We start from the raw sequence: 22,557 nt of genomic DNA on the forward strand, positions 1-22,557 counted from the left end.
GTTCCTAGTAAAACAGGGAGAGGAGAAGCATGCGCATTTGCTGAACCACCACACAACACAGCCCTCTCCCCAAATTTGCTCTGACACACAGGCACACACGCGCACAGAGAGAAATGCAAAAGGCAGAGCGGCTCTGGGCGGCAAGCAAGAACGAGAAATGAAGGAAGACAGGAAGGGAGAGAGCAAGTCTGTTAAGTAACCACAGTTGCATGGTTATGATTGACTACCCAAATAACCCACTGTTGCCAGCCCTGCCCAAGGGACATAAATAACTTAAACACGATCAGAGTGATGGTAAATAATGAGCGCTTCATGATTATTGCCGGCATCTGTCTTCGACGGCCCCTGCACCAGCACTGGGCTCTAATGGCGTCTGACAACGGAAATAAGGCCACCTGTCAGAGCACGGCCCGGGAAATAAATAAATAACGGCGAGGCCCGACAGCTGCTTTGTCAGTTCAGACACTGGGAAAATTAGTTAAGGGATCAGGGCTCATATATTGTCTAGTTACACATAAACCATCTCTATTTAAAAGAAGAAACCTGAGCAACCTGGCCTTGTATAGAGCTGTAGGCTTCAGCCTCGCTTAAATTTCCCTGACAGCTCTGTGCTGCACAGGGCAGCCATAAACAGCGCTGTTTTGCCAACTTTTTTCTGTTTTTTTCTCAGGCAAGTGGGCTACAAAGCTTAATCTCAGGCCACCTGGGGGCTACTGCTGGGTTCTGCTCCAGCACCAGATTTTTTCCTCAGTTTTTCCATTCTTGGCACCTGTGATGACACAAGGTCCTGCTTTGTTCCATCACCTTGCTGAGCCTGGGAAATTTCAGATTTTTGATGCATCTGACCAGGAACACCTGGTGGCTTAGGACTTTCTTGGCAAGGTTGAGCTCTTCTCCCAAGCACTTCCATCACTGTAGGCTAGGACATGGGGTATTGCTCCTAGTCAAATTCTTGCTGTTCTGAACAAAGGATTCTGGATCCCCTGGATGGGCAGGACCAGTGAGGTTGGGCTGCCTGATATGACAGAGCTGAAGGAGGTGAGACGAGGTTAGAATACTACTACTATTCAGGTAGTAATCAAGTCCCCATCCATTTGGCTCTAACAACACCATAGTATTGGGTGCTCCCACTGGTATTCCTGGAAGAGGAGCAAAAGCAAAAGGTTTTGCAGCCATGACTGGCTCTGAAGGCAAGGAGGAGGGGCCACTTTACACCAGCAGCCAGACTCCTGAAGAAACTTAGCACTTTGCCCCCCTCCAGGAACACCAGTGGGCGCTCCTAGACTTGGCAATATAGGTTTGCACATCTATGGATCTCTTCCAGCATTACAGTTTTACAACATTGGGATGCAGGCCTGCATCTTAAGAGGAGAGCAAATATAGTGTAAGATGAATAATATATGAAGACACAATGCAATGAAGCAGTATATAAGGGTCCCCCCATGTCTGTGGGGGTTGTGTTCTGATCCCCATACGGAGACGGAAACCACAGATAATGTACTGGCCTCTGTTCTTTCTATTCCTTGGACTGGAAAAAGGAAGAAGGGTACCAAGAGGAAGTGCGTCTTGGTGCTCTAGTTCACCACTTCTCCTCTGCTCCAACCCTCTCTTCCTTTTCTGATCCAGGGAGTGGGAACAGGAGGAGGAGCTGTGGAGGCAAATGAGCAGATGGAGATGGGCACCCTGGCCACTGGTTGCCAGAGGCGAAGGCTTCAATTGGCCTCCAGATGGACCAGTCTTGTGGTCAACACCTGGTTGGGTGAGAACATAGGAACCCCATGCAAGCTGGCCTGACTTGAGCTTCTTGTTGGAAGAAAGGCAGCCTACGAATATAGCAAATCAAAACATCTTATATTTGAAGCTCACCTTTTATCTACCAGGTTTGTGTGACTGAATGGGTCTTAGATCCCCCCCAATAGTGCCTCTCCTACCATAGTATTTTACCTGCCATATGCCTCCTTGCCATGGATCGCTTAAAGCACAGGAGCCCCCAGAAGTTGGCAACATGAACACAAGCAGATGGAATGGGGAAGTGTTGGGGAGAGAGAGTGCTGTCCTCTTGCAAAGGGATTTCGTCTCCTCAGAGCCCGGCTGAGGCAGCTTGCTTGTTCTTGCCTGTCTATTGATTTTTAATCCCTCACCAATTACATTCTGTAAGTGGGTAATTTATTTCCCAGTTCCCTTTGGGACACATGAAGCTTTTGCTGGCACCAGCTGAGTCGTGTTTAATAACTACATCTCTCTTTGAATACACTGTTATTTACCCTGTTCAAGCAACTGGATCCTGGGAATAAAACATCACTGGGTTTAAAACACCAAGCCTCCTGTACATCTTGGCTGGAGAAAGGTCCCTTTGGGAATGGTGGGGTCAGGGAGCAAGGTGTATAGAGAACATTTGGGGTGGGGCTGTGTACCTTGTTAGAAGCTGACAATATGTGGCTTTGATGCAAGCCATCCCTAAGGTCCTTCAACACAGCTTTCACAAAAATTATGGATGAGCATGTTCCCCAAGACTGAGCACCCTTTCTTTTCATGGAAGAGAATTCAAGTTAGGGTCAGATCCAAACCTGCATTAGCAATTCCCTGGGAATCTCAGGTATGTCCCCTTGAGTTCATCACTGGGAGATATGGTGGGGCTGTAGTGCAATGGGAGAGCACAATCATTGCATGAAGATCGTTCCACATTCCATCCCTGGCATCTCCAGGTAGGGCAGGGAAAAATTTATGTCTGAAAACCTGGAGAGTTGATATAAGTCAGTGTTGACAGTATGACAGTACTGAGCTAGATGGATCAGCAGGTCAACTCAGTATAAGGCAGTTTCATATACAGTTGGACCTCGGTATCCACAGGGGATACAATCCCGGACTTGCAGATACAGAGATCCATTGGGGGGGGGGGAGACACGGGACACATAAGACCTCTGGACGTGATAAGAAAGCCAGGGATTTGCTGAGAAACTGGAAGTCTCTCTCAGAGACACATGACATCCCTGTGCCTCAGAGAACTTCAGGAAGTCACCAGAAGGCACTTCTGATCATGTCCGAAGGTCCTCTGTGGGACCTCTAGCTGTGAGTTTGGAACCTGCAGTTGGTCAAAACGGCAGGTTCCAAATCCGCGAATAAGGAGGACCCATTGTTTTAATAGCATGGGCTGAGGTATGTCTGCTCAGACATAAGCACCACTGGACTTACTCCCAGGAAAGCATGCATAGGATTGCACGCTGGTGGTGACCAGACAGACAGCTTTTTCTGTCAAGGACGTCTGACTGCAGCACACTCTCTCATGACTATGTGCCTGCTCTGATATGAGCCAGGTTAAAAGCATTTTATCTGCATGGGATTTCAATAAGTAGTGAAACTGATTTTAGTGCTGCTTCTGAAAGTTTGCTTGTTTGTTATATCACTTATTGTTGAAAGCAGTGTTCTGTGTTTTATTCATTGTATTTCTAATTATTAATTTTATTTTATTTTAATAATGTTTTGATGGTTCTTTTTTGGGTGGGGAAGATACCTTGAGGATTTTGTTTTAATCTATTGGTGGGACATAAACACATTATATAAAAAAACTGCAAATGTCTCTCACCTCTTTAAGCACTCTTTGTTCTTAGTGTGGCAAAACTTTTTTTTGCTATTTTTAGTTAATAGCAATATTTTAGCGCATGCTTATGACTGGGATGGGAACTCTAAAGTGGTGTTTGTGAATGTGAAAATAGAACCTTGTGGGGTTGAGACAGACGAAACATTTTAGAGCAGCAGGGTTGCTCTGAAAGCATCCCCACCACAATCCTTTCAAACATACCTCTGCTCTTTAGAAAACAACATACTGCTAGCTTGAAGCTGGCAGCACACAGTACTGATTGGCTAGCTCCCTGAGATGCCACTAAATCCTTCCTCAATTCCTGGATCAGTGTTGTGCTTTGTTATTAAAGGTTCTCGCTGGAAAAGAAATTACTGTGGAGGCAAACGAAGACTGAAGTGCATATATATTTATGTGGGACTTGCAAAAATATGGACAACCCAATTCAAAGATGTGGAGAAGAGGGAGGGACAAGATTGACAACTGCGCTAGCATTTGATTGGCTGATAGGCATGGTTGTCATTTCAGTTGCAAAGTCAGGATGAAACCAGGCTCACCTGCAACTCAGGGACATGCTGTAAGTTTTCATTTTATATTCCATCTGCTTTCACTCCAGCAGCTATTCTAAATTAATCAATCCAGAATACATTTGATACTAGCTCTTTTTAACTGACTCTGACTGTGGCAGTTCTTCTTAGCAAAAAAGAAAAGAGTGATCTGGGGAGTACTAATGGCTAATGTCTTTCTGTGGTTAGCAGTGGTGTGGCTGAGGACACGCTTATACACAGTTTGCAATGTTCATTGGCCAAAGCTTTATGACTGCTAGAGAGAACCCAATGGCAGCCATTGAAAGCCATCCCCCCCCCCCCAAAAAAAAAACATAACCTCTGACTTTTGTTTTGGTGTGAGGATAGTAATCAGTGACTTGACTCTTCCCTACATGTTCATATGCACTGGGTGAAGAAGTGCTTCCTTTCTAGTATTATATATACAGAATGTCTAAACAAAAACACATTTTAATGAGCTCTGATTCAGATGTATATAGTGGATCTACTGTATCAGCAAATTTGGAACCCACAGATTTCATTATCTGTGGGTCCCCTAACCCATGGGTCAGACCCATATGGACCCTCCGGAGGTATTCTGAAGGCCAGGGATGCTGCATGTGGGGAAGCCCTCCCTGGCCCTCTAAAGGCCTTTTAAAGCATTAAAACATCACTTCCGGTTTTTACAAAAATCTGGAAGTGACCTTCTAAAGCCCCTTCATGTGCGGCCTTCCTGTTTCTCAGAACATCCTTTGGAGACAAGCTGAGCACTGTTTCCCTTGCCTCCAGAGGATTACAGGGTTCCCAAAATCTGCAGATTTCATTATCCATGGGTTTCCTTATCCACGAGGGTTCCTGGAACAGAACCGCCACAGATAATGCAGGAGGCCCTATACTTCATTGTAGCCTGTTTGCATCACTTGAACATGTAGGGGAGCAATATAAGAGATGTCGATATCCCAGTACATACATTGGTGGATGTCTGCAGATCCCTTTGTCACCAATGTTAGCGGTGTATAGATGCCAGTGGGGAACATTTCAAACACTTGGTTTAATTCATTAACTAATTAATTATTTTTAATTAACTAGGTCAAGCAACTGCTTCTGTGGACAACATATGCAGGATGTATGTGAATTACAGCATAATAAATTCGACACTATAAAGTGTGCATAATTTCCTGGAGTCACTTTATACATATGCAATTTTTAAAGTATATTTCTTGCCCTTGTGGTTGTCAAGATGATTTTGGAAAGGTGATGGCAACATTTTACAGCATGGGTCTTTGTGCTAAGGAAGTTGCCCAACCTTGTTCTAATCTAGGCGGAACCATTACTTAAATAAGAATACCCCAGTAATTCCCCTAGAGGGTGCTAGTCAGTCATTGGCTACAATTCCTGTAACTTTTGGAAGACTCAGAATTAACCGTGGACCACTTTAGCTAACTAAACCTGATGTTACTCCCAAGCGGTCAAGGCTAGATAATGAGAGAACATACATATTGATAACCCTTCAATAAAGAAGTTTTATTTAAAAACAAACAGGCAATTAAACAAACATTTTCTGAAAGTTTGAACATGGTTGTTCTGTTTGCATTTAGGGCTGACAGAAACGCACATTGAGGCTCCTGTTGTGAATGTGCGGAGAGCTATCTATTCCAGCTTTCTCTAAGTTCATTACTCCTGTTGTGGCATTGGCTTCCCCTTGGGCCGGCCCAAACACGAGGCTGACTGAGGCAGTTGCCTCAGGTGACATTGGTGGGAGGTGACCACTCCCCGCCTCGACTGCTTGCCTGTATCACTCCTCCACTACTCTCTGGATTCACAGAAGGGGAACAGATCGGAAGAGGAAGTATAGAGGAGAGGAGGTAAGAAAGAGTGACCCCAATACTCTGGCACTCCTTTCTCCTCTTCTCTCATCCACACATTATCTTCTGCTACATTTCTCCATTCTTTTGAGAATTCAAGGAGCAGAGGAAGGCTATGGTAGGCAAGAAGGACATTAGGTAAGGGAGGGCAGCAGTGGCAGTCTGCCTCAGGCAACTTGGACTGGGGAGTCATCAGGGAATCACTGCAGAATAGTCTAACATATTTTCAGGACCCAACACCGGATGCACTGCATTCATTCACATGGCTGCATCAGCGCAGGAAAGCTGGATAGGATTGGACCCTTAGGGCACAATCCTAACCCCTTATCTCAGCGCTTTCCAGCACTGACATAAGGGCAATGCAGCTCTGAGATAAGGGAACAAACATTCCCTTACTTTGAGGAGGCCTCCGTGAGTGACACCCAACTATAGGATGCAGCACAGATCCCACTGGCACCGCTATGCCAGTGCTGGAAAGCACTGACATAAGGGGTTAGGATTGCGTCCTTAGTGAGTAATTAAGTATTAGACTGCATACCTTCCCTAATACTGCACTACCAAAAGTCAGATGACAAGATTAACTTTTTAAAATGAAGACTGAACATTTCATGGGGGAGGGGGCACTTAAGAATTGTATGTGTAAGAACCTAGTTGCATAATTTTAAATTACATTTCTGTCCCAACATCCAAAGAGCTCAGGGTAGTGGACATCAGGGGTTAGCCATGTCAGGTACTAGCCAATAGCCCACCTGGCCAGGTTGACTTCTCTTGAACCCTCTGTCTGGTGCTTGCAGTACTTCCTGGTTGGCAACCTTGGTTGGCAACCTTCAGTCTCGAAAGACTATGGTATAAGCCTACAGCACCTGGTATTCCCAAGCGGTCTCCCATCCAAGTACTAACCAGGCCTGACCCTGCTTAGCTTCCAAGATCAGACAAGATCAGGCATGTGCAGGGTAACAGTTGCTGCAGTACTTCCTAGTGCACCATCAGCACGTGGACAGAGGCACCATGTACAGAGCTTTGATCCAGGGTACCCAGAAACCTGTCACCAGTACTGGCGTACATGGGTCTTCTTCCCCCTTCAGTCCTTACAAGAGCTCTGTTAGGTGGGTTAGGCTGAGAGATAGTGACTGGCCAAGGTCACCCAGAGAGTTCTGTTGCTGGGAGGGGATAAAAACCCAGATCTCCCCGGCCTGAGTCCAAACTCCTAATCACTACCAGACAATGACTCTTTCCATTCTGCAGGTAAGGGGCATATAACTGAATGAAGTTAGAGTCCAGTGGGGTTTAGTATAGGCCTTTGATAGCCCAATCCTATGCATGTCTACTCAGAAGTAAGTTCCATTAGTATCAATGGGGCTTACTCCCAGGAAAGTGTGGATAGGATTGGGCTGACACTCTTGTCTATTCTATCCTGCTTTATTTAAAAAAAAATTACAACTGTACATGGGGGAGGGGGGAGGGTTCCACATGGTCTTCCACTGTAGCACTGCCCAGGGCTAGATCTGCTTAGCCTCAGCAATGGAACTACATCATGTGCCATCAGACCATTTTCCAGGCCCTTCCCCCAGGCGATGCTTAATTGCTCAAATGCTCGCTGCTTTACAAACCATGAAGCACACGCTTTTGCTAATGCAAGTTGATTGCTTGCTTTGAAGATATATTTTCCTTTCCTCTCCTGACAAGCTACTTAGCCCCTGTTTTCATTCCATCTGCTTCACATTCATGGACAGCCGAAATTGACAAGGAAGGAGAAATGGGAAGATCTGGACTTTGGGGAACTGCTGCACATGAAGGAAGATGACCAGCTGCCTTGCCCTATTACTGCAGTTGTCACAGCACTTCAGAACTTCATGCAATTTTCGTGTCTACCACTTATGAAGAGTGTAAAAAGCACATGTGAGAGATCCACAGCCAGGCATCAAAAGAGACAGTTTAAAGTAGACAGTTTACAGCCTTATATAAAAATGCTACTGGCAGCCCAATCCTATGCATGCCTAAGTCAGAAGTAAGTCCCATTATAGTCAATAGGGCTTACTCCCAGGTAAGTGTGGCTAAGACTTTAGCCTAAGCCTAAGTGGTATATAAATTGCAACTGAGCACCCATATAGGCACAGCCCCATTTCTGTATAGCAAAGTGCTGAATCCTCCAAACCTCCAGGGCAGGGGTGTCAAACAGAGGGCTGGAAGTGATGTCATAAAGTAGGAAATGGTGCCATTAATCAGGTCATGATAAGCACTTTTTACTCAGGAATTCATTAGCTGCAAATGGAAAAAGAGAAAGTACACAAATCTTGATCATATTTTCAAGGTATGGGAGAGCCCAATTATTGGGCTGCCCTTTCTGCAGTGACACCTCAGCACAGCTCAGCAGCTGAGAGCAGCTGACGGTGGTGCTGGGAAAGCCCGAGGGCTGGATAAAGAGCTTCCATGGGCTGCATCTAGCCCAGAGGCCTTATGTTTGACATTCCTGCTCCACGGAGTTTCTGCAGTTTCCTGGTGCCAGAGGCAATGTGCCAAAATGCTGTCCCTTTTGCCTTGCCCAATGCCATCAGTTCCCTGGTTTCAGAAAGAGTGAGTGGAATGGAACATAAAAGGAAGCATAAGAGAGGCTGGCTAGAGTATCAGAGACACTCTAGCCAACCACCCTTCTTTTCTCCACACTTCTGTTCCATTTCACTCTTCTGTTCCATTTCACTCTTCTTTTTCTAATCCAGAAAACAGGAGCAAGAGGTGCTATGGTGGTGGGAAAGCATATAACCCCCCATCAATCCACTGCCTGATATAACCATCTTGTGGCCTTGTATATGGGCCAGCCCCATTCAAGGAATCACTTCAAGGCCTTCTAACCCCTTGCCAACATGGGATTCTACGATAGCTGCATTTAATCCTTCTTCAGTGTCCTCCTTTCCCTAGCTCTACCGCACTACCTGCTTGCAGCAGAGCCACGTGGGATCCCTTTGCTCTTAATTAATTAGTTTTTCTTAGATTAAGCAGCCAGGGCCTAGGAACAGGTGCAGGACGACTGTACAGAGTCTAAATTACATATGTGCAGCAGTCTTGAGAGTGAGAGCAATTGAACGGGGCTCACTCCGACTGGGACATGGGCAGCCAAAGGGAACAAAACCTCACCAACTGCAAGCCATTGATATAGTGCTGCTTGTAACAAACACGCAGAGGAAACCAGCACTTCCAACCCCCCTCCCCCCAGTAAACCGAAAAGTGAATCAGAATTATCCAGTAGCCAGAGACTGTTTGCTTTTCCTCCGAGAGACCTGAGGTTGAGTGCACAATCATTTCTCAGGCTCCATTCTGCAATCTATAAAATGGGAATGAGAAAAATCTACCCTGAAGACGTGTTCCAAGAACAAATATGATGTGGGGTGGTCCTTAACCCTTTTACGTTTTGACATGCTTCTGCTGCATGCTCCCTTCTGTCTCTCAGGACTTCTGCTGGCAAGAAGTCTCACAAGAGATGCACTCACCTAGCTGACGTGGTATAAGAGCGGTTGCATAGATGCCACAAAGACACAAAAGCCACTCAACTTGCCTCCTCCACCAGGGAGGTTGCCTCAGACACAGCACCCACACGCCTTTTCTTTCCCCACTGGTGTATCTTGTGTTTGGCACAGGAGGTGGAGCAGCTCATCCATAAATGGGGGGACCAGGCTGAGGCCAATTCCTCGTTGATTCCTGGGGTTTGGCTCTCCACATCTACTGTGCAGGTCTCTGACATTCTGAGACAAGAAACTGGGTCTAACCGCAGGCAGAAGTGAAAGTCACCTGCAGGCAGCCTCAGAGCCATGCTGCTTTGGAGCACAAAGTTCCTCGCACATGGGCTCCAGCCCAGCCCATAATGAGGTCAGATGGAGGAGGCAGGGAAAATACAGTTAGCTTTCCCTACTGCGAAGCTTTCCCTTCTGCCATTTTCTTATTGCGCATAATGCATACAAGTTTCAGAATTCATGGCACAGAGCTTTCCTTCTTGCTTGCTTTCTAGTGCCAACGCACACACAAGAGCGCATGCATTTGTGGGGCACTGTCTTTTCGGTAGCACCTTGACAACCTTGTGGGCCTCCTTGGGAATTCTGCTTTCTGAAAAGCTTCCTTACAACCAAGAAAGCAATGGAGGAGCTACTTTAGTGGACCTGCATCCTTAACATCTAGGGTTTGGACCATCCACGAGAGAGATTGAGGTGGTTACCTCAGACAGCAGATTGGTGGGGAGCACCTGCTGCTGTCCCCCTCTGTTCACCCACTGGCCTCTTCAGCTCCTCATCCTTCCTCCATACGCTAGAGTTGAAGAAGAAGTGGAATGGGACCAAAGAGGAAGTGTGGAGGAGAGTGGTAAGCTAGTGCTTCGTCCACACTTCCTTTTCCACTCTGTTCCCCTCTTCCTTTTTGAATCTATGGTGGAGCTGGGCAGCAGGTGGAGTAGGTACCCCCCCCCCCGTTGATTCACTGCTGAAGGCAACTCAGGGCCCAATCATATGCCAGCTACCAACAGCAGAACGGGTGCGCATGGGGTCGCAAACATGCCATTAAGCATGTTGCAACCCTGCAGAGGATGATGCCACCAACAGTGAGGCGTACATTGGCAGACCTCTGCTGGTACTGGAGTGTTGTCCACGCACCAGGATAAGTGCACTGCAGGGAGGCAGGGAAGTGGGAACAAGGCGGAACGGGGGCAGGGAGGGGGTGTTCCTGGATGGGGGGAGGGTGGCCCCAGGACGGTTCAGGCTCAAAAGGGGGGAGAGGATGGCAGCAAAGGCTGCTGCCACATCCTATCCCCCCTCCCGTGCCTGAAAGTCCTACACAGGCTACACAAATCTGAGCCAGTGATTGAGCTGGTGCAAATCTAGGTAGACCCATAAGGGCTGTCTGGGCCTGACTTAGGGTAAGGGAATCTAAGTTCCCTTACCCCAAGGAGACCTGCGGCTGCCTCCTTGGCCCTGCGTGATACAGCGGTGGTGGCTTCTGTGCCGCTGTACCGTGGGGAGGTAGCCTTGATTGGACTGGGCTGTCCATTGGCTTAATGGCTAGGCAGGCCTGGACTACAGTGCAACCTGCCAGGAACCAGAAGGCTGTGCAACGGAATACAGAGGCTGTTCTGTGAGCTGGCATCTTTGACATCAAACAGCCTCAAGTCCAACAGCAGTGGGACTTCCCAATATGTTTTACCTTTTTATTATTAATTGAATTGTAAGCTACTTTGAGAATCTACCCTGCAGAACATGGGGTTGCAGGTTGGGAATGAGCTGATGGTGAGAATAACCAAGGCAAAAGGTGCAGGTGGAAGCACTAAGGCAAGCCAAGCAGAATCCCAAAAGCTACTTGGTCTGTGGTTTGTAGCATCAGGTTCAGTATGGAAAAAGTATCTTTGCAAGCATACAGAGGTACAGCCCTGCTCCCAAACAAGCCACAAAATACACCCACAGGGGCAACCAGCCAAGCACTGTGTATGCAAAATGAAGAACCACCTACCTCCTCGGCCCTCACTATCCGCTGGCTTCACTTGGATTGGGCGATTCATCTGTTAAACAAACACAGGAACTCTTGGTTAGCGTCTAGCCTGGCAGCACCCTGCAAACCAGCTTAATTATAGCAAGGATAGAATCCTGGGCATTCAGTGCAATTTGGCAATTTGAGGATAGCCAAAAATAAAGGGCGAGTGTCATTGGCCACACTTAGTTCAGGTGAAAGCTATTGTGCAGTATGAAATTATTAATAGTCAATAATATTAATAATAAGAATCATTACCAATCAGGTTATTTGTAAAAAAAAAAAAAGACAATATAAATCACTTTATAATAACAATACTAACAATACTAACAATATATTAGCATGTCTACTGAGAAGTAAGCCCCAGTGAGTTTAATGGGATTTACTTCTAGGTAATTGTGTCTAGGATACCAACCTTAATTGATCTACTTAATTAATCAGCTGCTTTGAATGCTGTCAGGGAGAAAAAGTGGGGTTTACATTTGTAAAACAAAACAAAACAAATACTTCTCCCCAAACTTAGAAGCCTCCAGAAAAAACTTGATGTGATGATCCTTGCAATGGTGTGTCTCAGAGTCAAACTACGCATTATGTTTAATGTGTTATTAGAGGGTGTCACCTGACAGCATATGCTTTTGCCTTGACAATGTGCTCTGTCTCCTTTTGTATTCTGCTTGCTGTGGGACTGCAGAATCATGTCATCTGTGCAATTGCTCCACCAGTCCCACAGGTCTGCCTGCAGTCCAGTAGGTCCACAAATTCCCTCTTATGCTTGATGGGTCTCTCTTTTGTCCCTCCCTACACATCACCTGATTGGCAGCTGTTATTTGCCTATAGCTGTTGTCTTTTTCTCACTGGGCGGTGCTACTATGTTTTTTGAAAAAGAGGATGGATGAACTATACTTCTGAATGCCAGTTGCAGGGCAGCAATAGCAGGAGTCTGCCTTTCTCTCCCACTTGTGGGCTTCCCAGAGGCAAATGCTAGACCACTGGAGGACACAGGATGCTGGATTAGATGGGCCTTTGGCCTCATCCAGCAAGGATCTTCTTATATTAAGACAATGCCTAGGAGACTCTGCGTGGACAGTGAGTGTTTTACAGAGGGACTGGCTGTACCATGCTGGGCTGCCTCAATCTCTCCTTTTCTTTCCTGCAGAAGCTCTCCAGCTGGAAATCTTCCTCTCCAGCTGCCCCATCATGCTCACTTCAGTTGGATAACAGGGGTCTAACCTCCACCACATGTGTCTGGCTCCAGTCAGACATTGGCAACCCAAAAAGTGTCTGCCATTGATACGTTTGTTGGGCTGCACTGGAGAAGGCAGAGCTGGAGGATCAGGTCTGAACTAGGAAAGTTTCCAGCCTGATCCTATGCATGTTTACTCAGAAGAAAGCTCCACTGACTTAAGTGGGGTGTACTCCCAGGTGTCTGCATAGGATTGAAGCTGGACAGAATAACCCAATTGCACTCACTCTGGCATAACTAATAACACGAGAGAGCATTAATGATGTTCCCTCATCAACCCAATGGCTCTGGGCTTCAGCAGATCAGGCAAGCCAGGCAAGTAGAAAAAAGGACTCATCTGCCCGCCTCCTTCATGAACAACCTCTGATGCTGCCACTAATGGTGTGTGTGGGGGGGCGGGGTCATATGTGCATGCAAGTGCATGTGCATGTGTGTAAATAAATGATTCAGAGGAAACACCACTGAACTCCAAGATGCTTGCTACCAAGTAAAGAAGGGCTTGCTCTCAACAAGATGGGATGAGAGTTACAAGATCAAAGTGGTGATATACAGATTTCACTGATGAATGTCGTCCAAGTACCTTGAGGGGTTCCACCACAGAAGTGCAACTGGCTCTTTGGCAATAAACAGAGCAGTAAATCTCACACTGCAACAAGTGTGCTGGGGTAGTTATGAGTGTTAGGAACTCACCAGGACTCACACATTAGTCATCATGCGTGTAGTTTCGTCCTGGGGTCAGGGGAATGAAGAAAAGGATACAGTGGACATATAGTGGATAAAAAGGACATCTCAAAAAGGATATAGTGGAGATGGAAAAGGTGCAAAAGAGAGCAACAAAAATGATTACTGGGCTGGGGCACCTTCCCTATGAGGAAAGGCTACAGCATTTGGGCCTCTTCAGTCTAGAAAAGAGGCGCCTGAGGGGGGACATGATTGAGACATACAAAATCATGCAGGGGATGGACAGAGTGGATAGAGAGATGTTCTTTTCCCTCTCACATAATACCAGAACCAGGGGACATCCACGGAAGCTGAGTGTTGGGAGAGTTAGGACAGACAGAAGAAAATATTTCTTTACCCAGCGTGTAACTAGTTTGTGGAACTCTTTTGCCACAAGAAGTAGTGATGGCATCTTGCCTGGAAGCCTTTAAGAGGGGGTTGGACAAATTTCTGGAGGAGAAGTTCATTACAGGTTACAAGTCATAGTAGGTATGTGAAAGCTCTTAAGTTTTAGAGGCAGGCTGCATCTGATTGCCAGATGCAGGGGAGGGCACCGGGCCGCAGATTGCGTCTGTTGTCTTCTGTGCTCCCTGGGGCATTTGGCGGGCCACTGTGAGATACAGGAAGCTGGAACAGATGGGCCTTTGGCCTGATCCAGCAGGGCTCTTCTTACGTTCTTATGTTCTTAAAACACTGGAGGCTCTTTATTCTTCTTCCCTTAGGAGTGCCTCTAACTGGTTGGGATGTCAAAGCCTGAAAAAGCCCCATTACCCTGCTACCAAGAACAGAAGTTATAGATTCTGTATTGGGAAGGAAATCCTTATATATTTTGGATCGATTTTACTCTAGTTGCCAGGAAAAGCGGTTTTCACTTTTGCTGATAGTTGGAAAAATGCATGTTAGTTTGCTCTAAGGTTCAGTGGCCTTTAGGAGCAGCCTTGTGTGTTTGTGTGCAGCCTTCAAAGTTCTTCAACCTTCTGCATCTGTGGAAGCACTGGAAGTGAAACTGACAAGAGACAATGACAAAACAGACTAGGTATGCCTCACTATTCCAGCTGAGGGCACTCCAGGCAAAGTGTGGAGTTCCAACCAGTCCAAAGCAGCAGGCATGTTCTAATCTACACCTAGGTTGTAAGATACAAAAGAAATTTGGGGGAAGGAATTTGAATCTATGTTCTCTGGCATGAAGAAAGCCCTATGTTATGGAATAAGCACGTACAGTGTTCTGTTCATGCAAACCATTGAACTGGTTGAGTCCTTACTCAGATTTGTGCATATGCAACTTTTGGGGTGATGGAACCATTGGCCTATTCCATCATCCTTTGCTAAATAAGATTACAGTGCTCTTTGGCTGATCCTCAGCTCTTGTGGAATTACCTACGATTGTGGTAAGCTGGCTTGAGATAAATGTGTCCTGGACCAGCAAGCAAGGAGTAACGTGCAATGAGTATATAACCCTCCTGGGCACAATACCAAACAACGGTTGTTCTCAAAGACAGTTCCTCTGCTATGGTGAAAGATGCTGCTTCAACAGCTCCTCAGATGGCTATGTGGGTCTTTCACTGCCTCCCAGGGCCACCTGACCACTCTGCTCCTGCCAATCAGTCCTGCTAATTGATTTGCGTATTAGTAGAAGTTGTTGATGTCATTTGATGGCTATTAAAGTCAATTAAAGCTCCTTCGCCTCATCAGGGTGACAGATGAAAGGATGCTGATGTATCCAATCATTCATTTCTCAACGCCCCCACCTCGCCTGACACAAGCTCTCTCTCACTCAGATATGTACACATGCACACTCATGCAATAGCACAATGGTAGAAATGCTCCCTTGCCGAGGTCTCTGCAGGGCAACTGGGTGCTAGCTCAGAGCAGATGGAGATCTGTAAACCACAGGGCATCTGGACCTGCAAGCCTGGAGTTTCAGGAGTCTGCAAGATGCCAGTTCAGCCCCCAAGAGATGCAGGATTCAGTCATGCATGCAGCCTAAGTTCTCCTGTGGATTTCCAAGTGAGTGAGCGTGTGTGTAAGGAACACTTCTGAGAATGTGGAGGCACATTAATGTGAGGCCACTCAGTTTCTAGGAGTCAGCAAACGTTGGATGTAAAAAGCACGCATATTCTCTAGTGTTAAGATGCGACTCTAAAGCAGACTTCTGTGGAAAGAAGCAAAGGGTCACCGTGCCTGGGAGAAACCGTGACTTGATTCCTTGACAAATCCCCATGGTAGATGAAAGGCATGGTCTGTGGATGGGTGCTTCAGCTTTCCCATGCTAAAATATGAGACTGGACTTAGAGTGAACAGATTTTTGCGTCTTCTACACTCCTCTGTGTCTGAATTGCATATATATCACCTAGAGCGCAATCCTAACCAACTTTCCAGCACTGGCATAGCTGTGCCAGTGGGGCATGTGCTGCATCCTGCAGTTGGGGGGCAGTTACAGAGGCCTCCTCAAGGTTAGGCAATGTCTGTTGCCTTACCTCAAACTTACATTGCCCTTATGTTGGTGCTGGAAAGTAGGTTAGGATTGCACCCCTAGTTGTAGTATTATGCAAAATAGCCATCTTTTCCATATTTGCCTTTTCCAAATCTGTTACTCTGTTTGTTTCTTTAGGACTGCAACATTTTCATTCGTTAATCAGTTAGAGGCCCAATCGTATCCAACTTTCCAGTGCTGATGCAGCCGTACCAATGGGGGGGTGCACTGCATCCTGGCATGAAGGGACAGTCACAGAAGCCTCTTCAAGGTAAGGAAAGATTTGTTCCCTTACTTCAGGGCTGCACTGTGGCTGCATCAGAGCTGGAAAGTTACATAAGATTGGACCCTAGGTTACTCAACTAAAAGCAACTAAAAGGCACCATGTTAGAAGAGGCATGCCTCCACATAGGAGAGAACGCCTCATCTAAAACAGTTGCAAAGTGTACATACACCGCTCAGGAACAGAGAAGGCATTCTTTTAATAAGTAACTGTATGCAAATGTAATCAATTAATCATTCAACTAAAATTCATAAAGTTATTCAGTTAACCCATTTCTGCCAGTCCACAGGTGTACACATTTTATCCCTGTTGCGTATATGCAACACAGGGCAGAAATGCTTTAAGATTTCTCTACTTAGGTGAGCAGCGTTGCCAGTTTGCCAAAAATGGCCTTGTTTCTTAGATAGACGGGTGGCAAGGATCATGTGGGTTGTTGCTGGGCTCTATGCCCTTATTGCTGGTCATTACTCTGGTACCAAATTTCCATCTCTAATTTTTCAGGGGTTGCCAGTCTTGCAACATCATCAGGGCCCATGTATCACATAATCAGGCCCTGCCTCAGAGATCTCAGGGTTTTGGATGCATCTGACCTGACAAACCTACAGATGACTGCCCTACTGATTGTATTTCTGGCTCACTCTTCCCAAACTCATACCCTTATATTAAATCTGCAAACGACTGTATATGACTTCAGTGTTGCATGTATATATCGCAACAGGCATTCCATCCTGTGTGAAACTGGGGGGGGGGGGGATGCCTTTAAAATGGTCCCTGCCAGCTGTACTTTTTATAAGAACCTGTGCTTATAGGTCAGTCCTTATAGGGAGTCCTTAACTCATTAATTTATTGGTCAATTAAACAGCGATGCCTTTTTACAGCACAAATCTGTCAGGACCCACCAGAAGTGATATCATGACTGGAGGTGACATCATCAAGCAGGAATATTTTTAACAATCCTAGGCCACAACCCTACCCACACTTACCCAGGAGTAAGTCCCATTTACTATCATTGTTAAAAGAATATACATAGTAGCTTGTTAAAAGTACAGCAGCATGTTAATTTCCCCAAATGCAGTCACATACCATGGTAGCATCAAGTCTAATATATTAAAAATAAAATATTGAAATGAATGGGGTCCCACCTGAAATGAATGGGGACCCACAGTTTGAGAAACACTGGTCTAATAGATTAACCTACCTGACTAATGGATGAAAGCTTTCGCCCTAATGTGACATAATAAAACATTGGGAAAAAGCAAACATGGAGAAGAAGATTGTTTTGTATGATACTATAGTATCAATGAAATACCTACACAGAGTATCTTAAAAATGCAAAAGGAACATTTCTTTTACCAGTGCAATGTTCATCTTTGGAACTCACTGCTATCGGATATGGGGACTGGTCAATAATATTACTAGGATTAAGAAAACACCGAAAGGTAATTGCTGTGGATGTAATTCTTGCATTTTGTTGTTTGTAATTGGTATTACTATCCATTTTGGGACTGTGAGCACAATCCAAAAAAGGAGATAAGGCATGTTTGTGCTACTGAATGAGGAGGGGGGCCAGCCCCAGCCCTGTGGGGCTTGTGCCAAAGGTAAAATCGAGTGAGGCTGGTGCAGTGATCTGGGGTGGCGGGGATGAGCAGGAAGGAGGTGTTCTTTGGCAGGGGAGGGCAGGTGGACCCAAGGGCAGGCCACAGTTGAGCAGGGAGTGGGGCTGGATCTTGTGCCAGATCCTATCCCTGGTTCCGGGCAGCTTGGACCAGCTCCGGGCTGCTCGGATCTGTACCACCTCTTAAGGTGGCCCAAGTAGCCTCATTGGGGCTGCTGTGGTGTTACCTGGGGTAAGGGAGAAAGAATTCCCTTGCTCCAGGCTTAGCAGGTCTGCAGCCCCAACCTTGCTCTGGATGCTCTAGGGCAGGTTAGGATTGGGTGGTGTATGTGAAAGGCAGCATACCAATGAAATGAATGAACAAATTAGTGAGTGATCACTATCTAAGCATGTATATAGGTACATAAGAGAGGAGATGATTCTTAAAGTATCCTTGTCCAATGTTATTTAGGGACTTTTATAGGTTTGAAAGTTCCAGTCAAACCCCATGATTCTCTGCACACCTTTTTGGAGATTAGTCACAGGAACATAGGAAGCTGTCAGAAAATGAGGTAGTGGAGTTCAGTATCCTAAGCACTGATTGGCAAGTGGCTCTGCAGTGGTTCCAGTATAGCTCTTCCTTATTTAGTCTAGGGACACACAGGAGGACCTGTGTAACACTGTACACAGGAGAACCAAAATCTATTGAGGCCTGGGATGTAAAGAGCACAAGACCTTTACCCAAACTGCTGTTTGGGAGTTCGTTCTGGATGGAGCAAAGTAATGACTGAGCTAGTTGGGACTGAGGTTCTTGGGGTGGGTGGGAAGGAGCACACTGTCTGCTGGTGGTCCCTGATGCTTAAAGATCTCCCCCATCCCCAATCCCATCCCAGCAGACTGGGATGGGCAACCCAACCAAAGGACTGGGAATTGCAAACTTTGCTGTGAACATCTTGTTCGCCGGAGACCAATGACAAATATTTCCTTTCAATTACCCCTGGTTCATAAAGCTAATGTCTCTTCCAGGCGGCGGGCCGTATCTATCATTCCGCGGGCTGCCTCCTCACTACATTAGTTTTATGGCCCTCTGCCTATGATGGGCACCTCGGATCCTGCCAGCGATAAGACTAACAAATTAGTCAAACTGACACTGAGGGGAATTTTTACGAGGCCAGGCTCCAGCCTGTCTCCTTCCAACTTGGCCAGGGAGTGTACAGAGCGGCAAAGGCGGACCACAGGTACTGGAGAACCCAGCTTGGCTCCTCCCCTCATCCCTCACTTAACATCAATCAACTCTTTTGTATTCTGGAGGTGGGGTATATGTTCAGCCCTCTCTGCCCATGAGTGAAGGAGTCCCTTTTTACATACCCAAGTAGCACAAAGAGAGAGAAATTCCTGGGAAGCAGAAGGGAAAGCAATGAATCCATGCAAACCATTATCCACAGGTGAAGGCACGCAAAATATTGCAAGCACCAATGTAAGAATCTGGGGCAAAGAAATGCAAATCTACAGGCAACACACACAGAGTCCGGGAAGGAAAAATGCCACAAACAGTTTCTCTCACAATGAAACCAGAATATACTGTATTATATTTCCCAAATGGCTTCTCTCCAAATGTTTGTTTCTGTGTAACATTTTATCAGGATAGCTCTGAGCTCAAGTGATATAGCTAGGTGAGATACCAGCAGTCTTTCCAGAATAATTCTATTTCCCCCTCAGTGTCCAAGTATTTCAAAAAATAAAAAGCTGTAGGCAATGTTTTTTTCTGTGCCTTGAACATTTTATATTATTATTTAATAATAAATAGCTATCATCATTATCATCACCTGCCATCTCTAGCCAGAAGATGAAGATCAAGCCAAGATCAAGCCAACTTCAGTTCTCCAATATTGGGTATCACTAGGGCCCACCTGCCTGTATGGGATCCACACTCCAGAGGGCGCTCTTCCCCATCATCCACTTTGGTACAACCAGGATAACAGCGTCCATCATGATGCCAATGGCTTTCTTTTTCTTGAATGCCCATGCCAATAGCCCATAACTCCAGTTCTCTCCCTCAGCAAAGCTTTCCCCTGTCTGCAAAGGAGCTGCATCAGCTAGTCCACTCTCAAGGTAGCAGCTGGCAAAAGGCCAAACTGGGAGGCTGGGGGATGGACAGACAAAGTGCCTCTCTGGAACCTTCTCCTGATTCCACAAGAAGAGCACTATGTGGAGATGCAGCTAATGGTTAATCATTAATAATTATTTCTCACTGTGTTTGTTTCTCCAGCTCCTGCACTCCCAGAGGATATTTTCCAAATCCTGTTGACAGAGATTACATTGGCAGCAAGATACAGTCCTTGGGGAGATGAGGCAGCCTGGCAGCCCTAACAAAGCACACAGCATATGAAACCATTGGGAGGACTCAGGTCGGCAATCAGCAGATATAAAGCTATAGTTGACTACTATAGAGAAAGGGCAATGGTCTGTCTAGCCCAGGGCTGTTTGCTCTAGTTGGCAAATCTGAAGAAGTAGTTGGAAGCTCACAGTTCTTGCTTCCACCTCATTTGTATGCACCTTGCCTGTTGAAATTCAGCTGCTGATTTTAGGCTCTACACAGGTGTTGGAAACATAACTGGTTTCTTAACATGGTTCCAGAGGCATCACTAGGGTTTATCTCAACTGGTGCAAGAGCTCATTGTGTCACACACACCCCCATGGACCTCTTCCTGTACCAGACCATACAGAATATATTACAGTATCATACACACAGCCTAAATGCAGTGGCATCACTAGGGTTGGTGCAATCCCCATTAACTTTATTTTAATATATAACAGTACAGGTCATCCAACAAATCAGTAACCAATGAAAAACCAGCGGCCAACTTGATGGCACTCAGACAACTGAATAAGAGTTCCAGTGTTACCTCTGATACAAGGAAATGAAAGCTGACTCATACTAACACCTTACTGGGTCCCTGCGGTGTCATAACAACACCTCATTGGCTCTTGGAACAATCAGGCTGCAATCCTAACCACACTTTCCTGAGAGTAAGCCCCATTGAATAAAACAGGACTTACTTCTGAGTAGACCTGGTTAGGATAGTGCCCTCAGTCTTATTGGCCAGTTTTGAGTTAAGGAATCCACTTCTGACTGGTTATTTGGCTATAACTTTTAACAGAATACAGATTTTTCAATATGGTTTGTTTCATTGTATTCTGCATTAAATTACCCAATCAAAGGATATATAACATGATCGTATTACTGAAGAATATCAAGATGTTCACCATTTTGGCCAGTTGTGATATCACACACACATCACCTGGTGCGGTTTGCACCCCCCTAGTGATGCCACTGTAGGGTTCTAGTCTGGTTCTTGGCAGGGCACTAAGCAAAGGCCTCCAGCAATCTGGACAAGGTCTCACAGAAGCTTTGGTGAAAAAAGTTGTAGTCCACTGCTAGGCCTAGTTCCTGTCTAGTGCTTAAAAAGAGCATTTTAATCCCAGTGACTCTCCTCATCACTGATTTCAGGCAAGTAGGGAAATGGAAAGTAACGCACACCCAATCCCATTCATCACATCTCCATTTCCAGAAAGAGTCTGAAGACCCCCATGACTAGATTCCTAGCACAGCCCCACCACTCTCTCTCTCTCTCTCTCTCTCTCTCTCTCTCCCCTCTGGCCCACCTGCTACATAGTCCTCTGCCGAACCATTCAGCACAAAATTAGATAAACAGCTCTCCAATGAGCTAACAGAGTGTGAAATATTCTCTAAGGCAGACACTATCAATGTGTCCACTGTGTGCCACAACAGTGAAAGTGCAGCGAGGGGCCAGTACAGGATAGCATGGGAATCTGCACTTTGCTTCCTGAAAGTGCTCAAAGAGCACCTGACAGGGACAGAGAGGGATCAACATAAAAAGCTGATTACCCCAGTTGCTTTGCCTGATTTAAAATGTTCTCAATGTTTTCTCTACTTCTCCATGTCTCCTCTGTATCCCAGTGTTTCATTCATACGTTAAGGAATGGAAGTTTCAGCTCGGAGCTCTCCACGTGGCTTTGTAAAACGACACAAGATTCCGAGGCTCCCACAAGTTCTCCCAGCGCTTGAGGCAGGGCGCCAAATGCTGTCCCTGATCTAGTAGTGTACTAGCCACCATCATTCCCCCCCCCCACACACACACCCTGGAGTTGAAAAACAACAGTAGAGCTGAAGAGGAAGTGTGGAGACAGGAGAGGGATAGACTCAGTATAGCTACAGAGGTGGCGGCTCCTGCAATAATTACCGCGCCCCCACCTTGTAACTACACTACTGGATGGACTAAACTCCATCACTCTCCTCTCCTCCACACTTCCTCTTCTAAAGCTGGAAGTGTTGCTTTAGTCATGAAAGCATCCACTACTAATAATGCTCCAGCACCCATAACTCTCCTCCTCCTTCACAACTTTCTCTTTCGCTCCATTCCCGTCTTTACTGTTTGGAGTCCAAAGACTTGCTCAAGACACTACTGAAGGCCGTGAGCTGCGTGTTTTACACCCACCCACACAAAAAAGACATTGCACTCATGCCAGTTCGTATGATAGGCTGGGAATCTGACCTCTCCACCACTTCTTCACTGTACAGCTGGTGCTGGGACTGCTCTGAACAAATATTTTGCTCTTTGGGTTTGCCCTGTAACTCTGTGGACATCTCTTGGTAGGAGAGCAGGTATCTGGGGGAGGTACTGAACTATGAATGATTCTGGTGTTGCATACGTGATGATTTGCACAACTGTA

At 46.1% G+C, this 22,557-nt stretch overlaps 1 protein-coding gene and 1 pseudogene across 19 annotated transcripts in view; both read right to left on the reverse strand.

Moving 5' to 3' along the window:
* CELF6 (CUGBP Elav-like family member 6) overlaps positions 1–22,557 on the reverse strand; it is a 189,996-nt gene that overhangs the window by 22,816 nt on the left and 144,623 nt on the right. For 18 of the 19 annotated variants that reach the window (XM_066635182.1, XM_066635196.1, XM_066635199.1 and 15 more), the window contains exon 3: positions 11,472–11,520. In XM_066635182.1, coding sequence (XP_066491279.1) covers positions 11,472–11,520 — 49 coding nt within the window. Of the gene's footprint in view, positions 1–10,590; positions 10,593–11,467; positions 11,521–22,557 lie in introns of all 19 variants that reach the window. The other variant, XM_066635186.1, reaches the window with a different exon arrangement.
* On the reverse strand, positions 6,839–6,958 carry LOC136659634 (5S ribosomal RNA; annotated as a pseudogene).

The sequence above is a fragment of the Tiliqua scincoides genome, chromosome 8 (assembly GCF_035046505.1).
Source record: "Tiliqua scincoides isolate rTilSci1 chromosome 8, rTilSci1.hap2, whole genome shotgun sequence".
In the NCBI taxonomy this organism is placed as follows: domain Eukaryota; kingdom Metazoa; phylum Chordata; class Lepidosauria; order Squamata; family Scincidae; genus Tiliqua; species Tiliqua scincoides.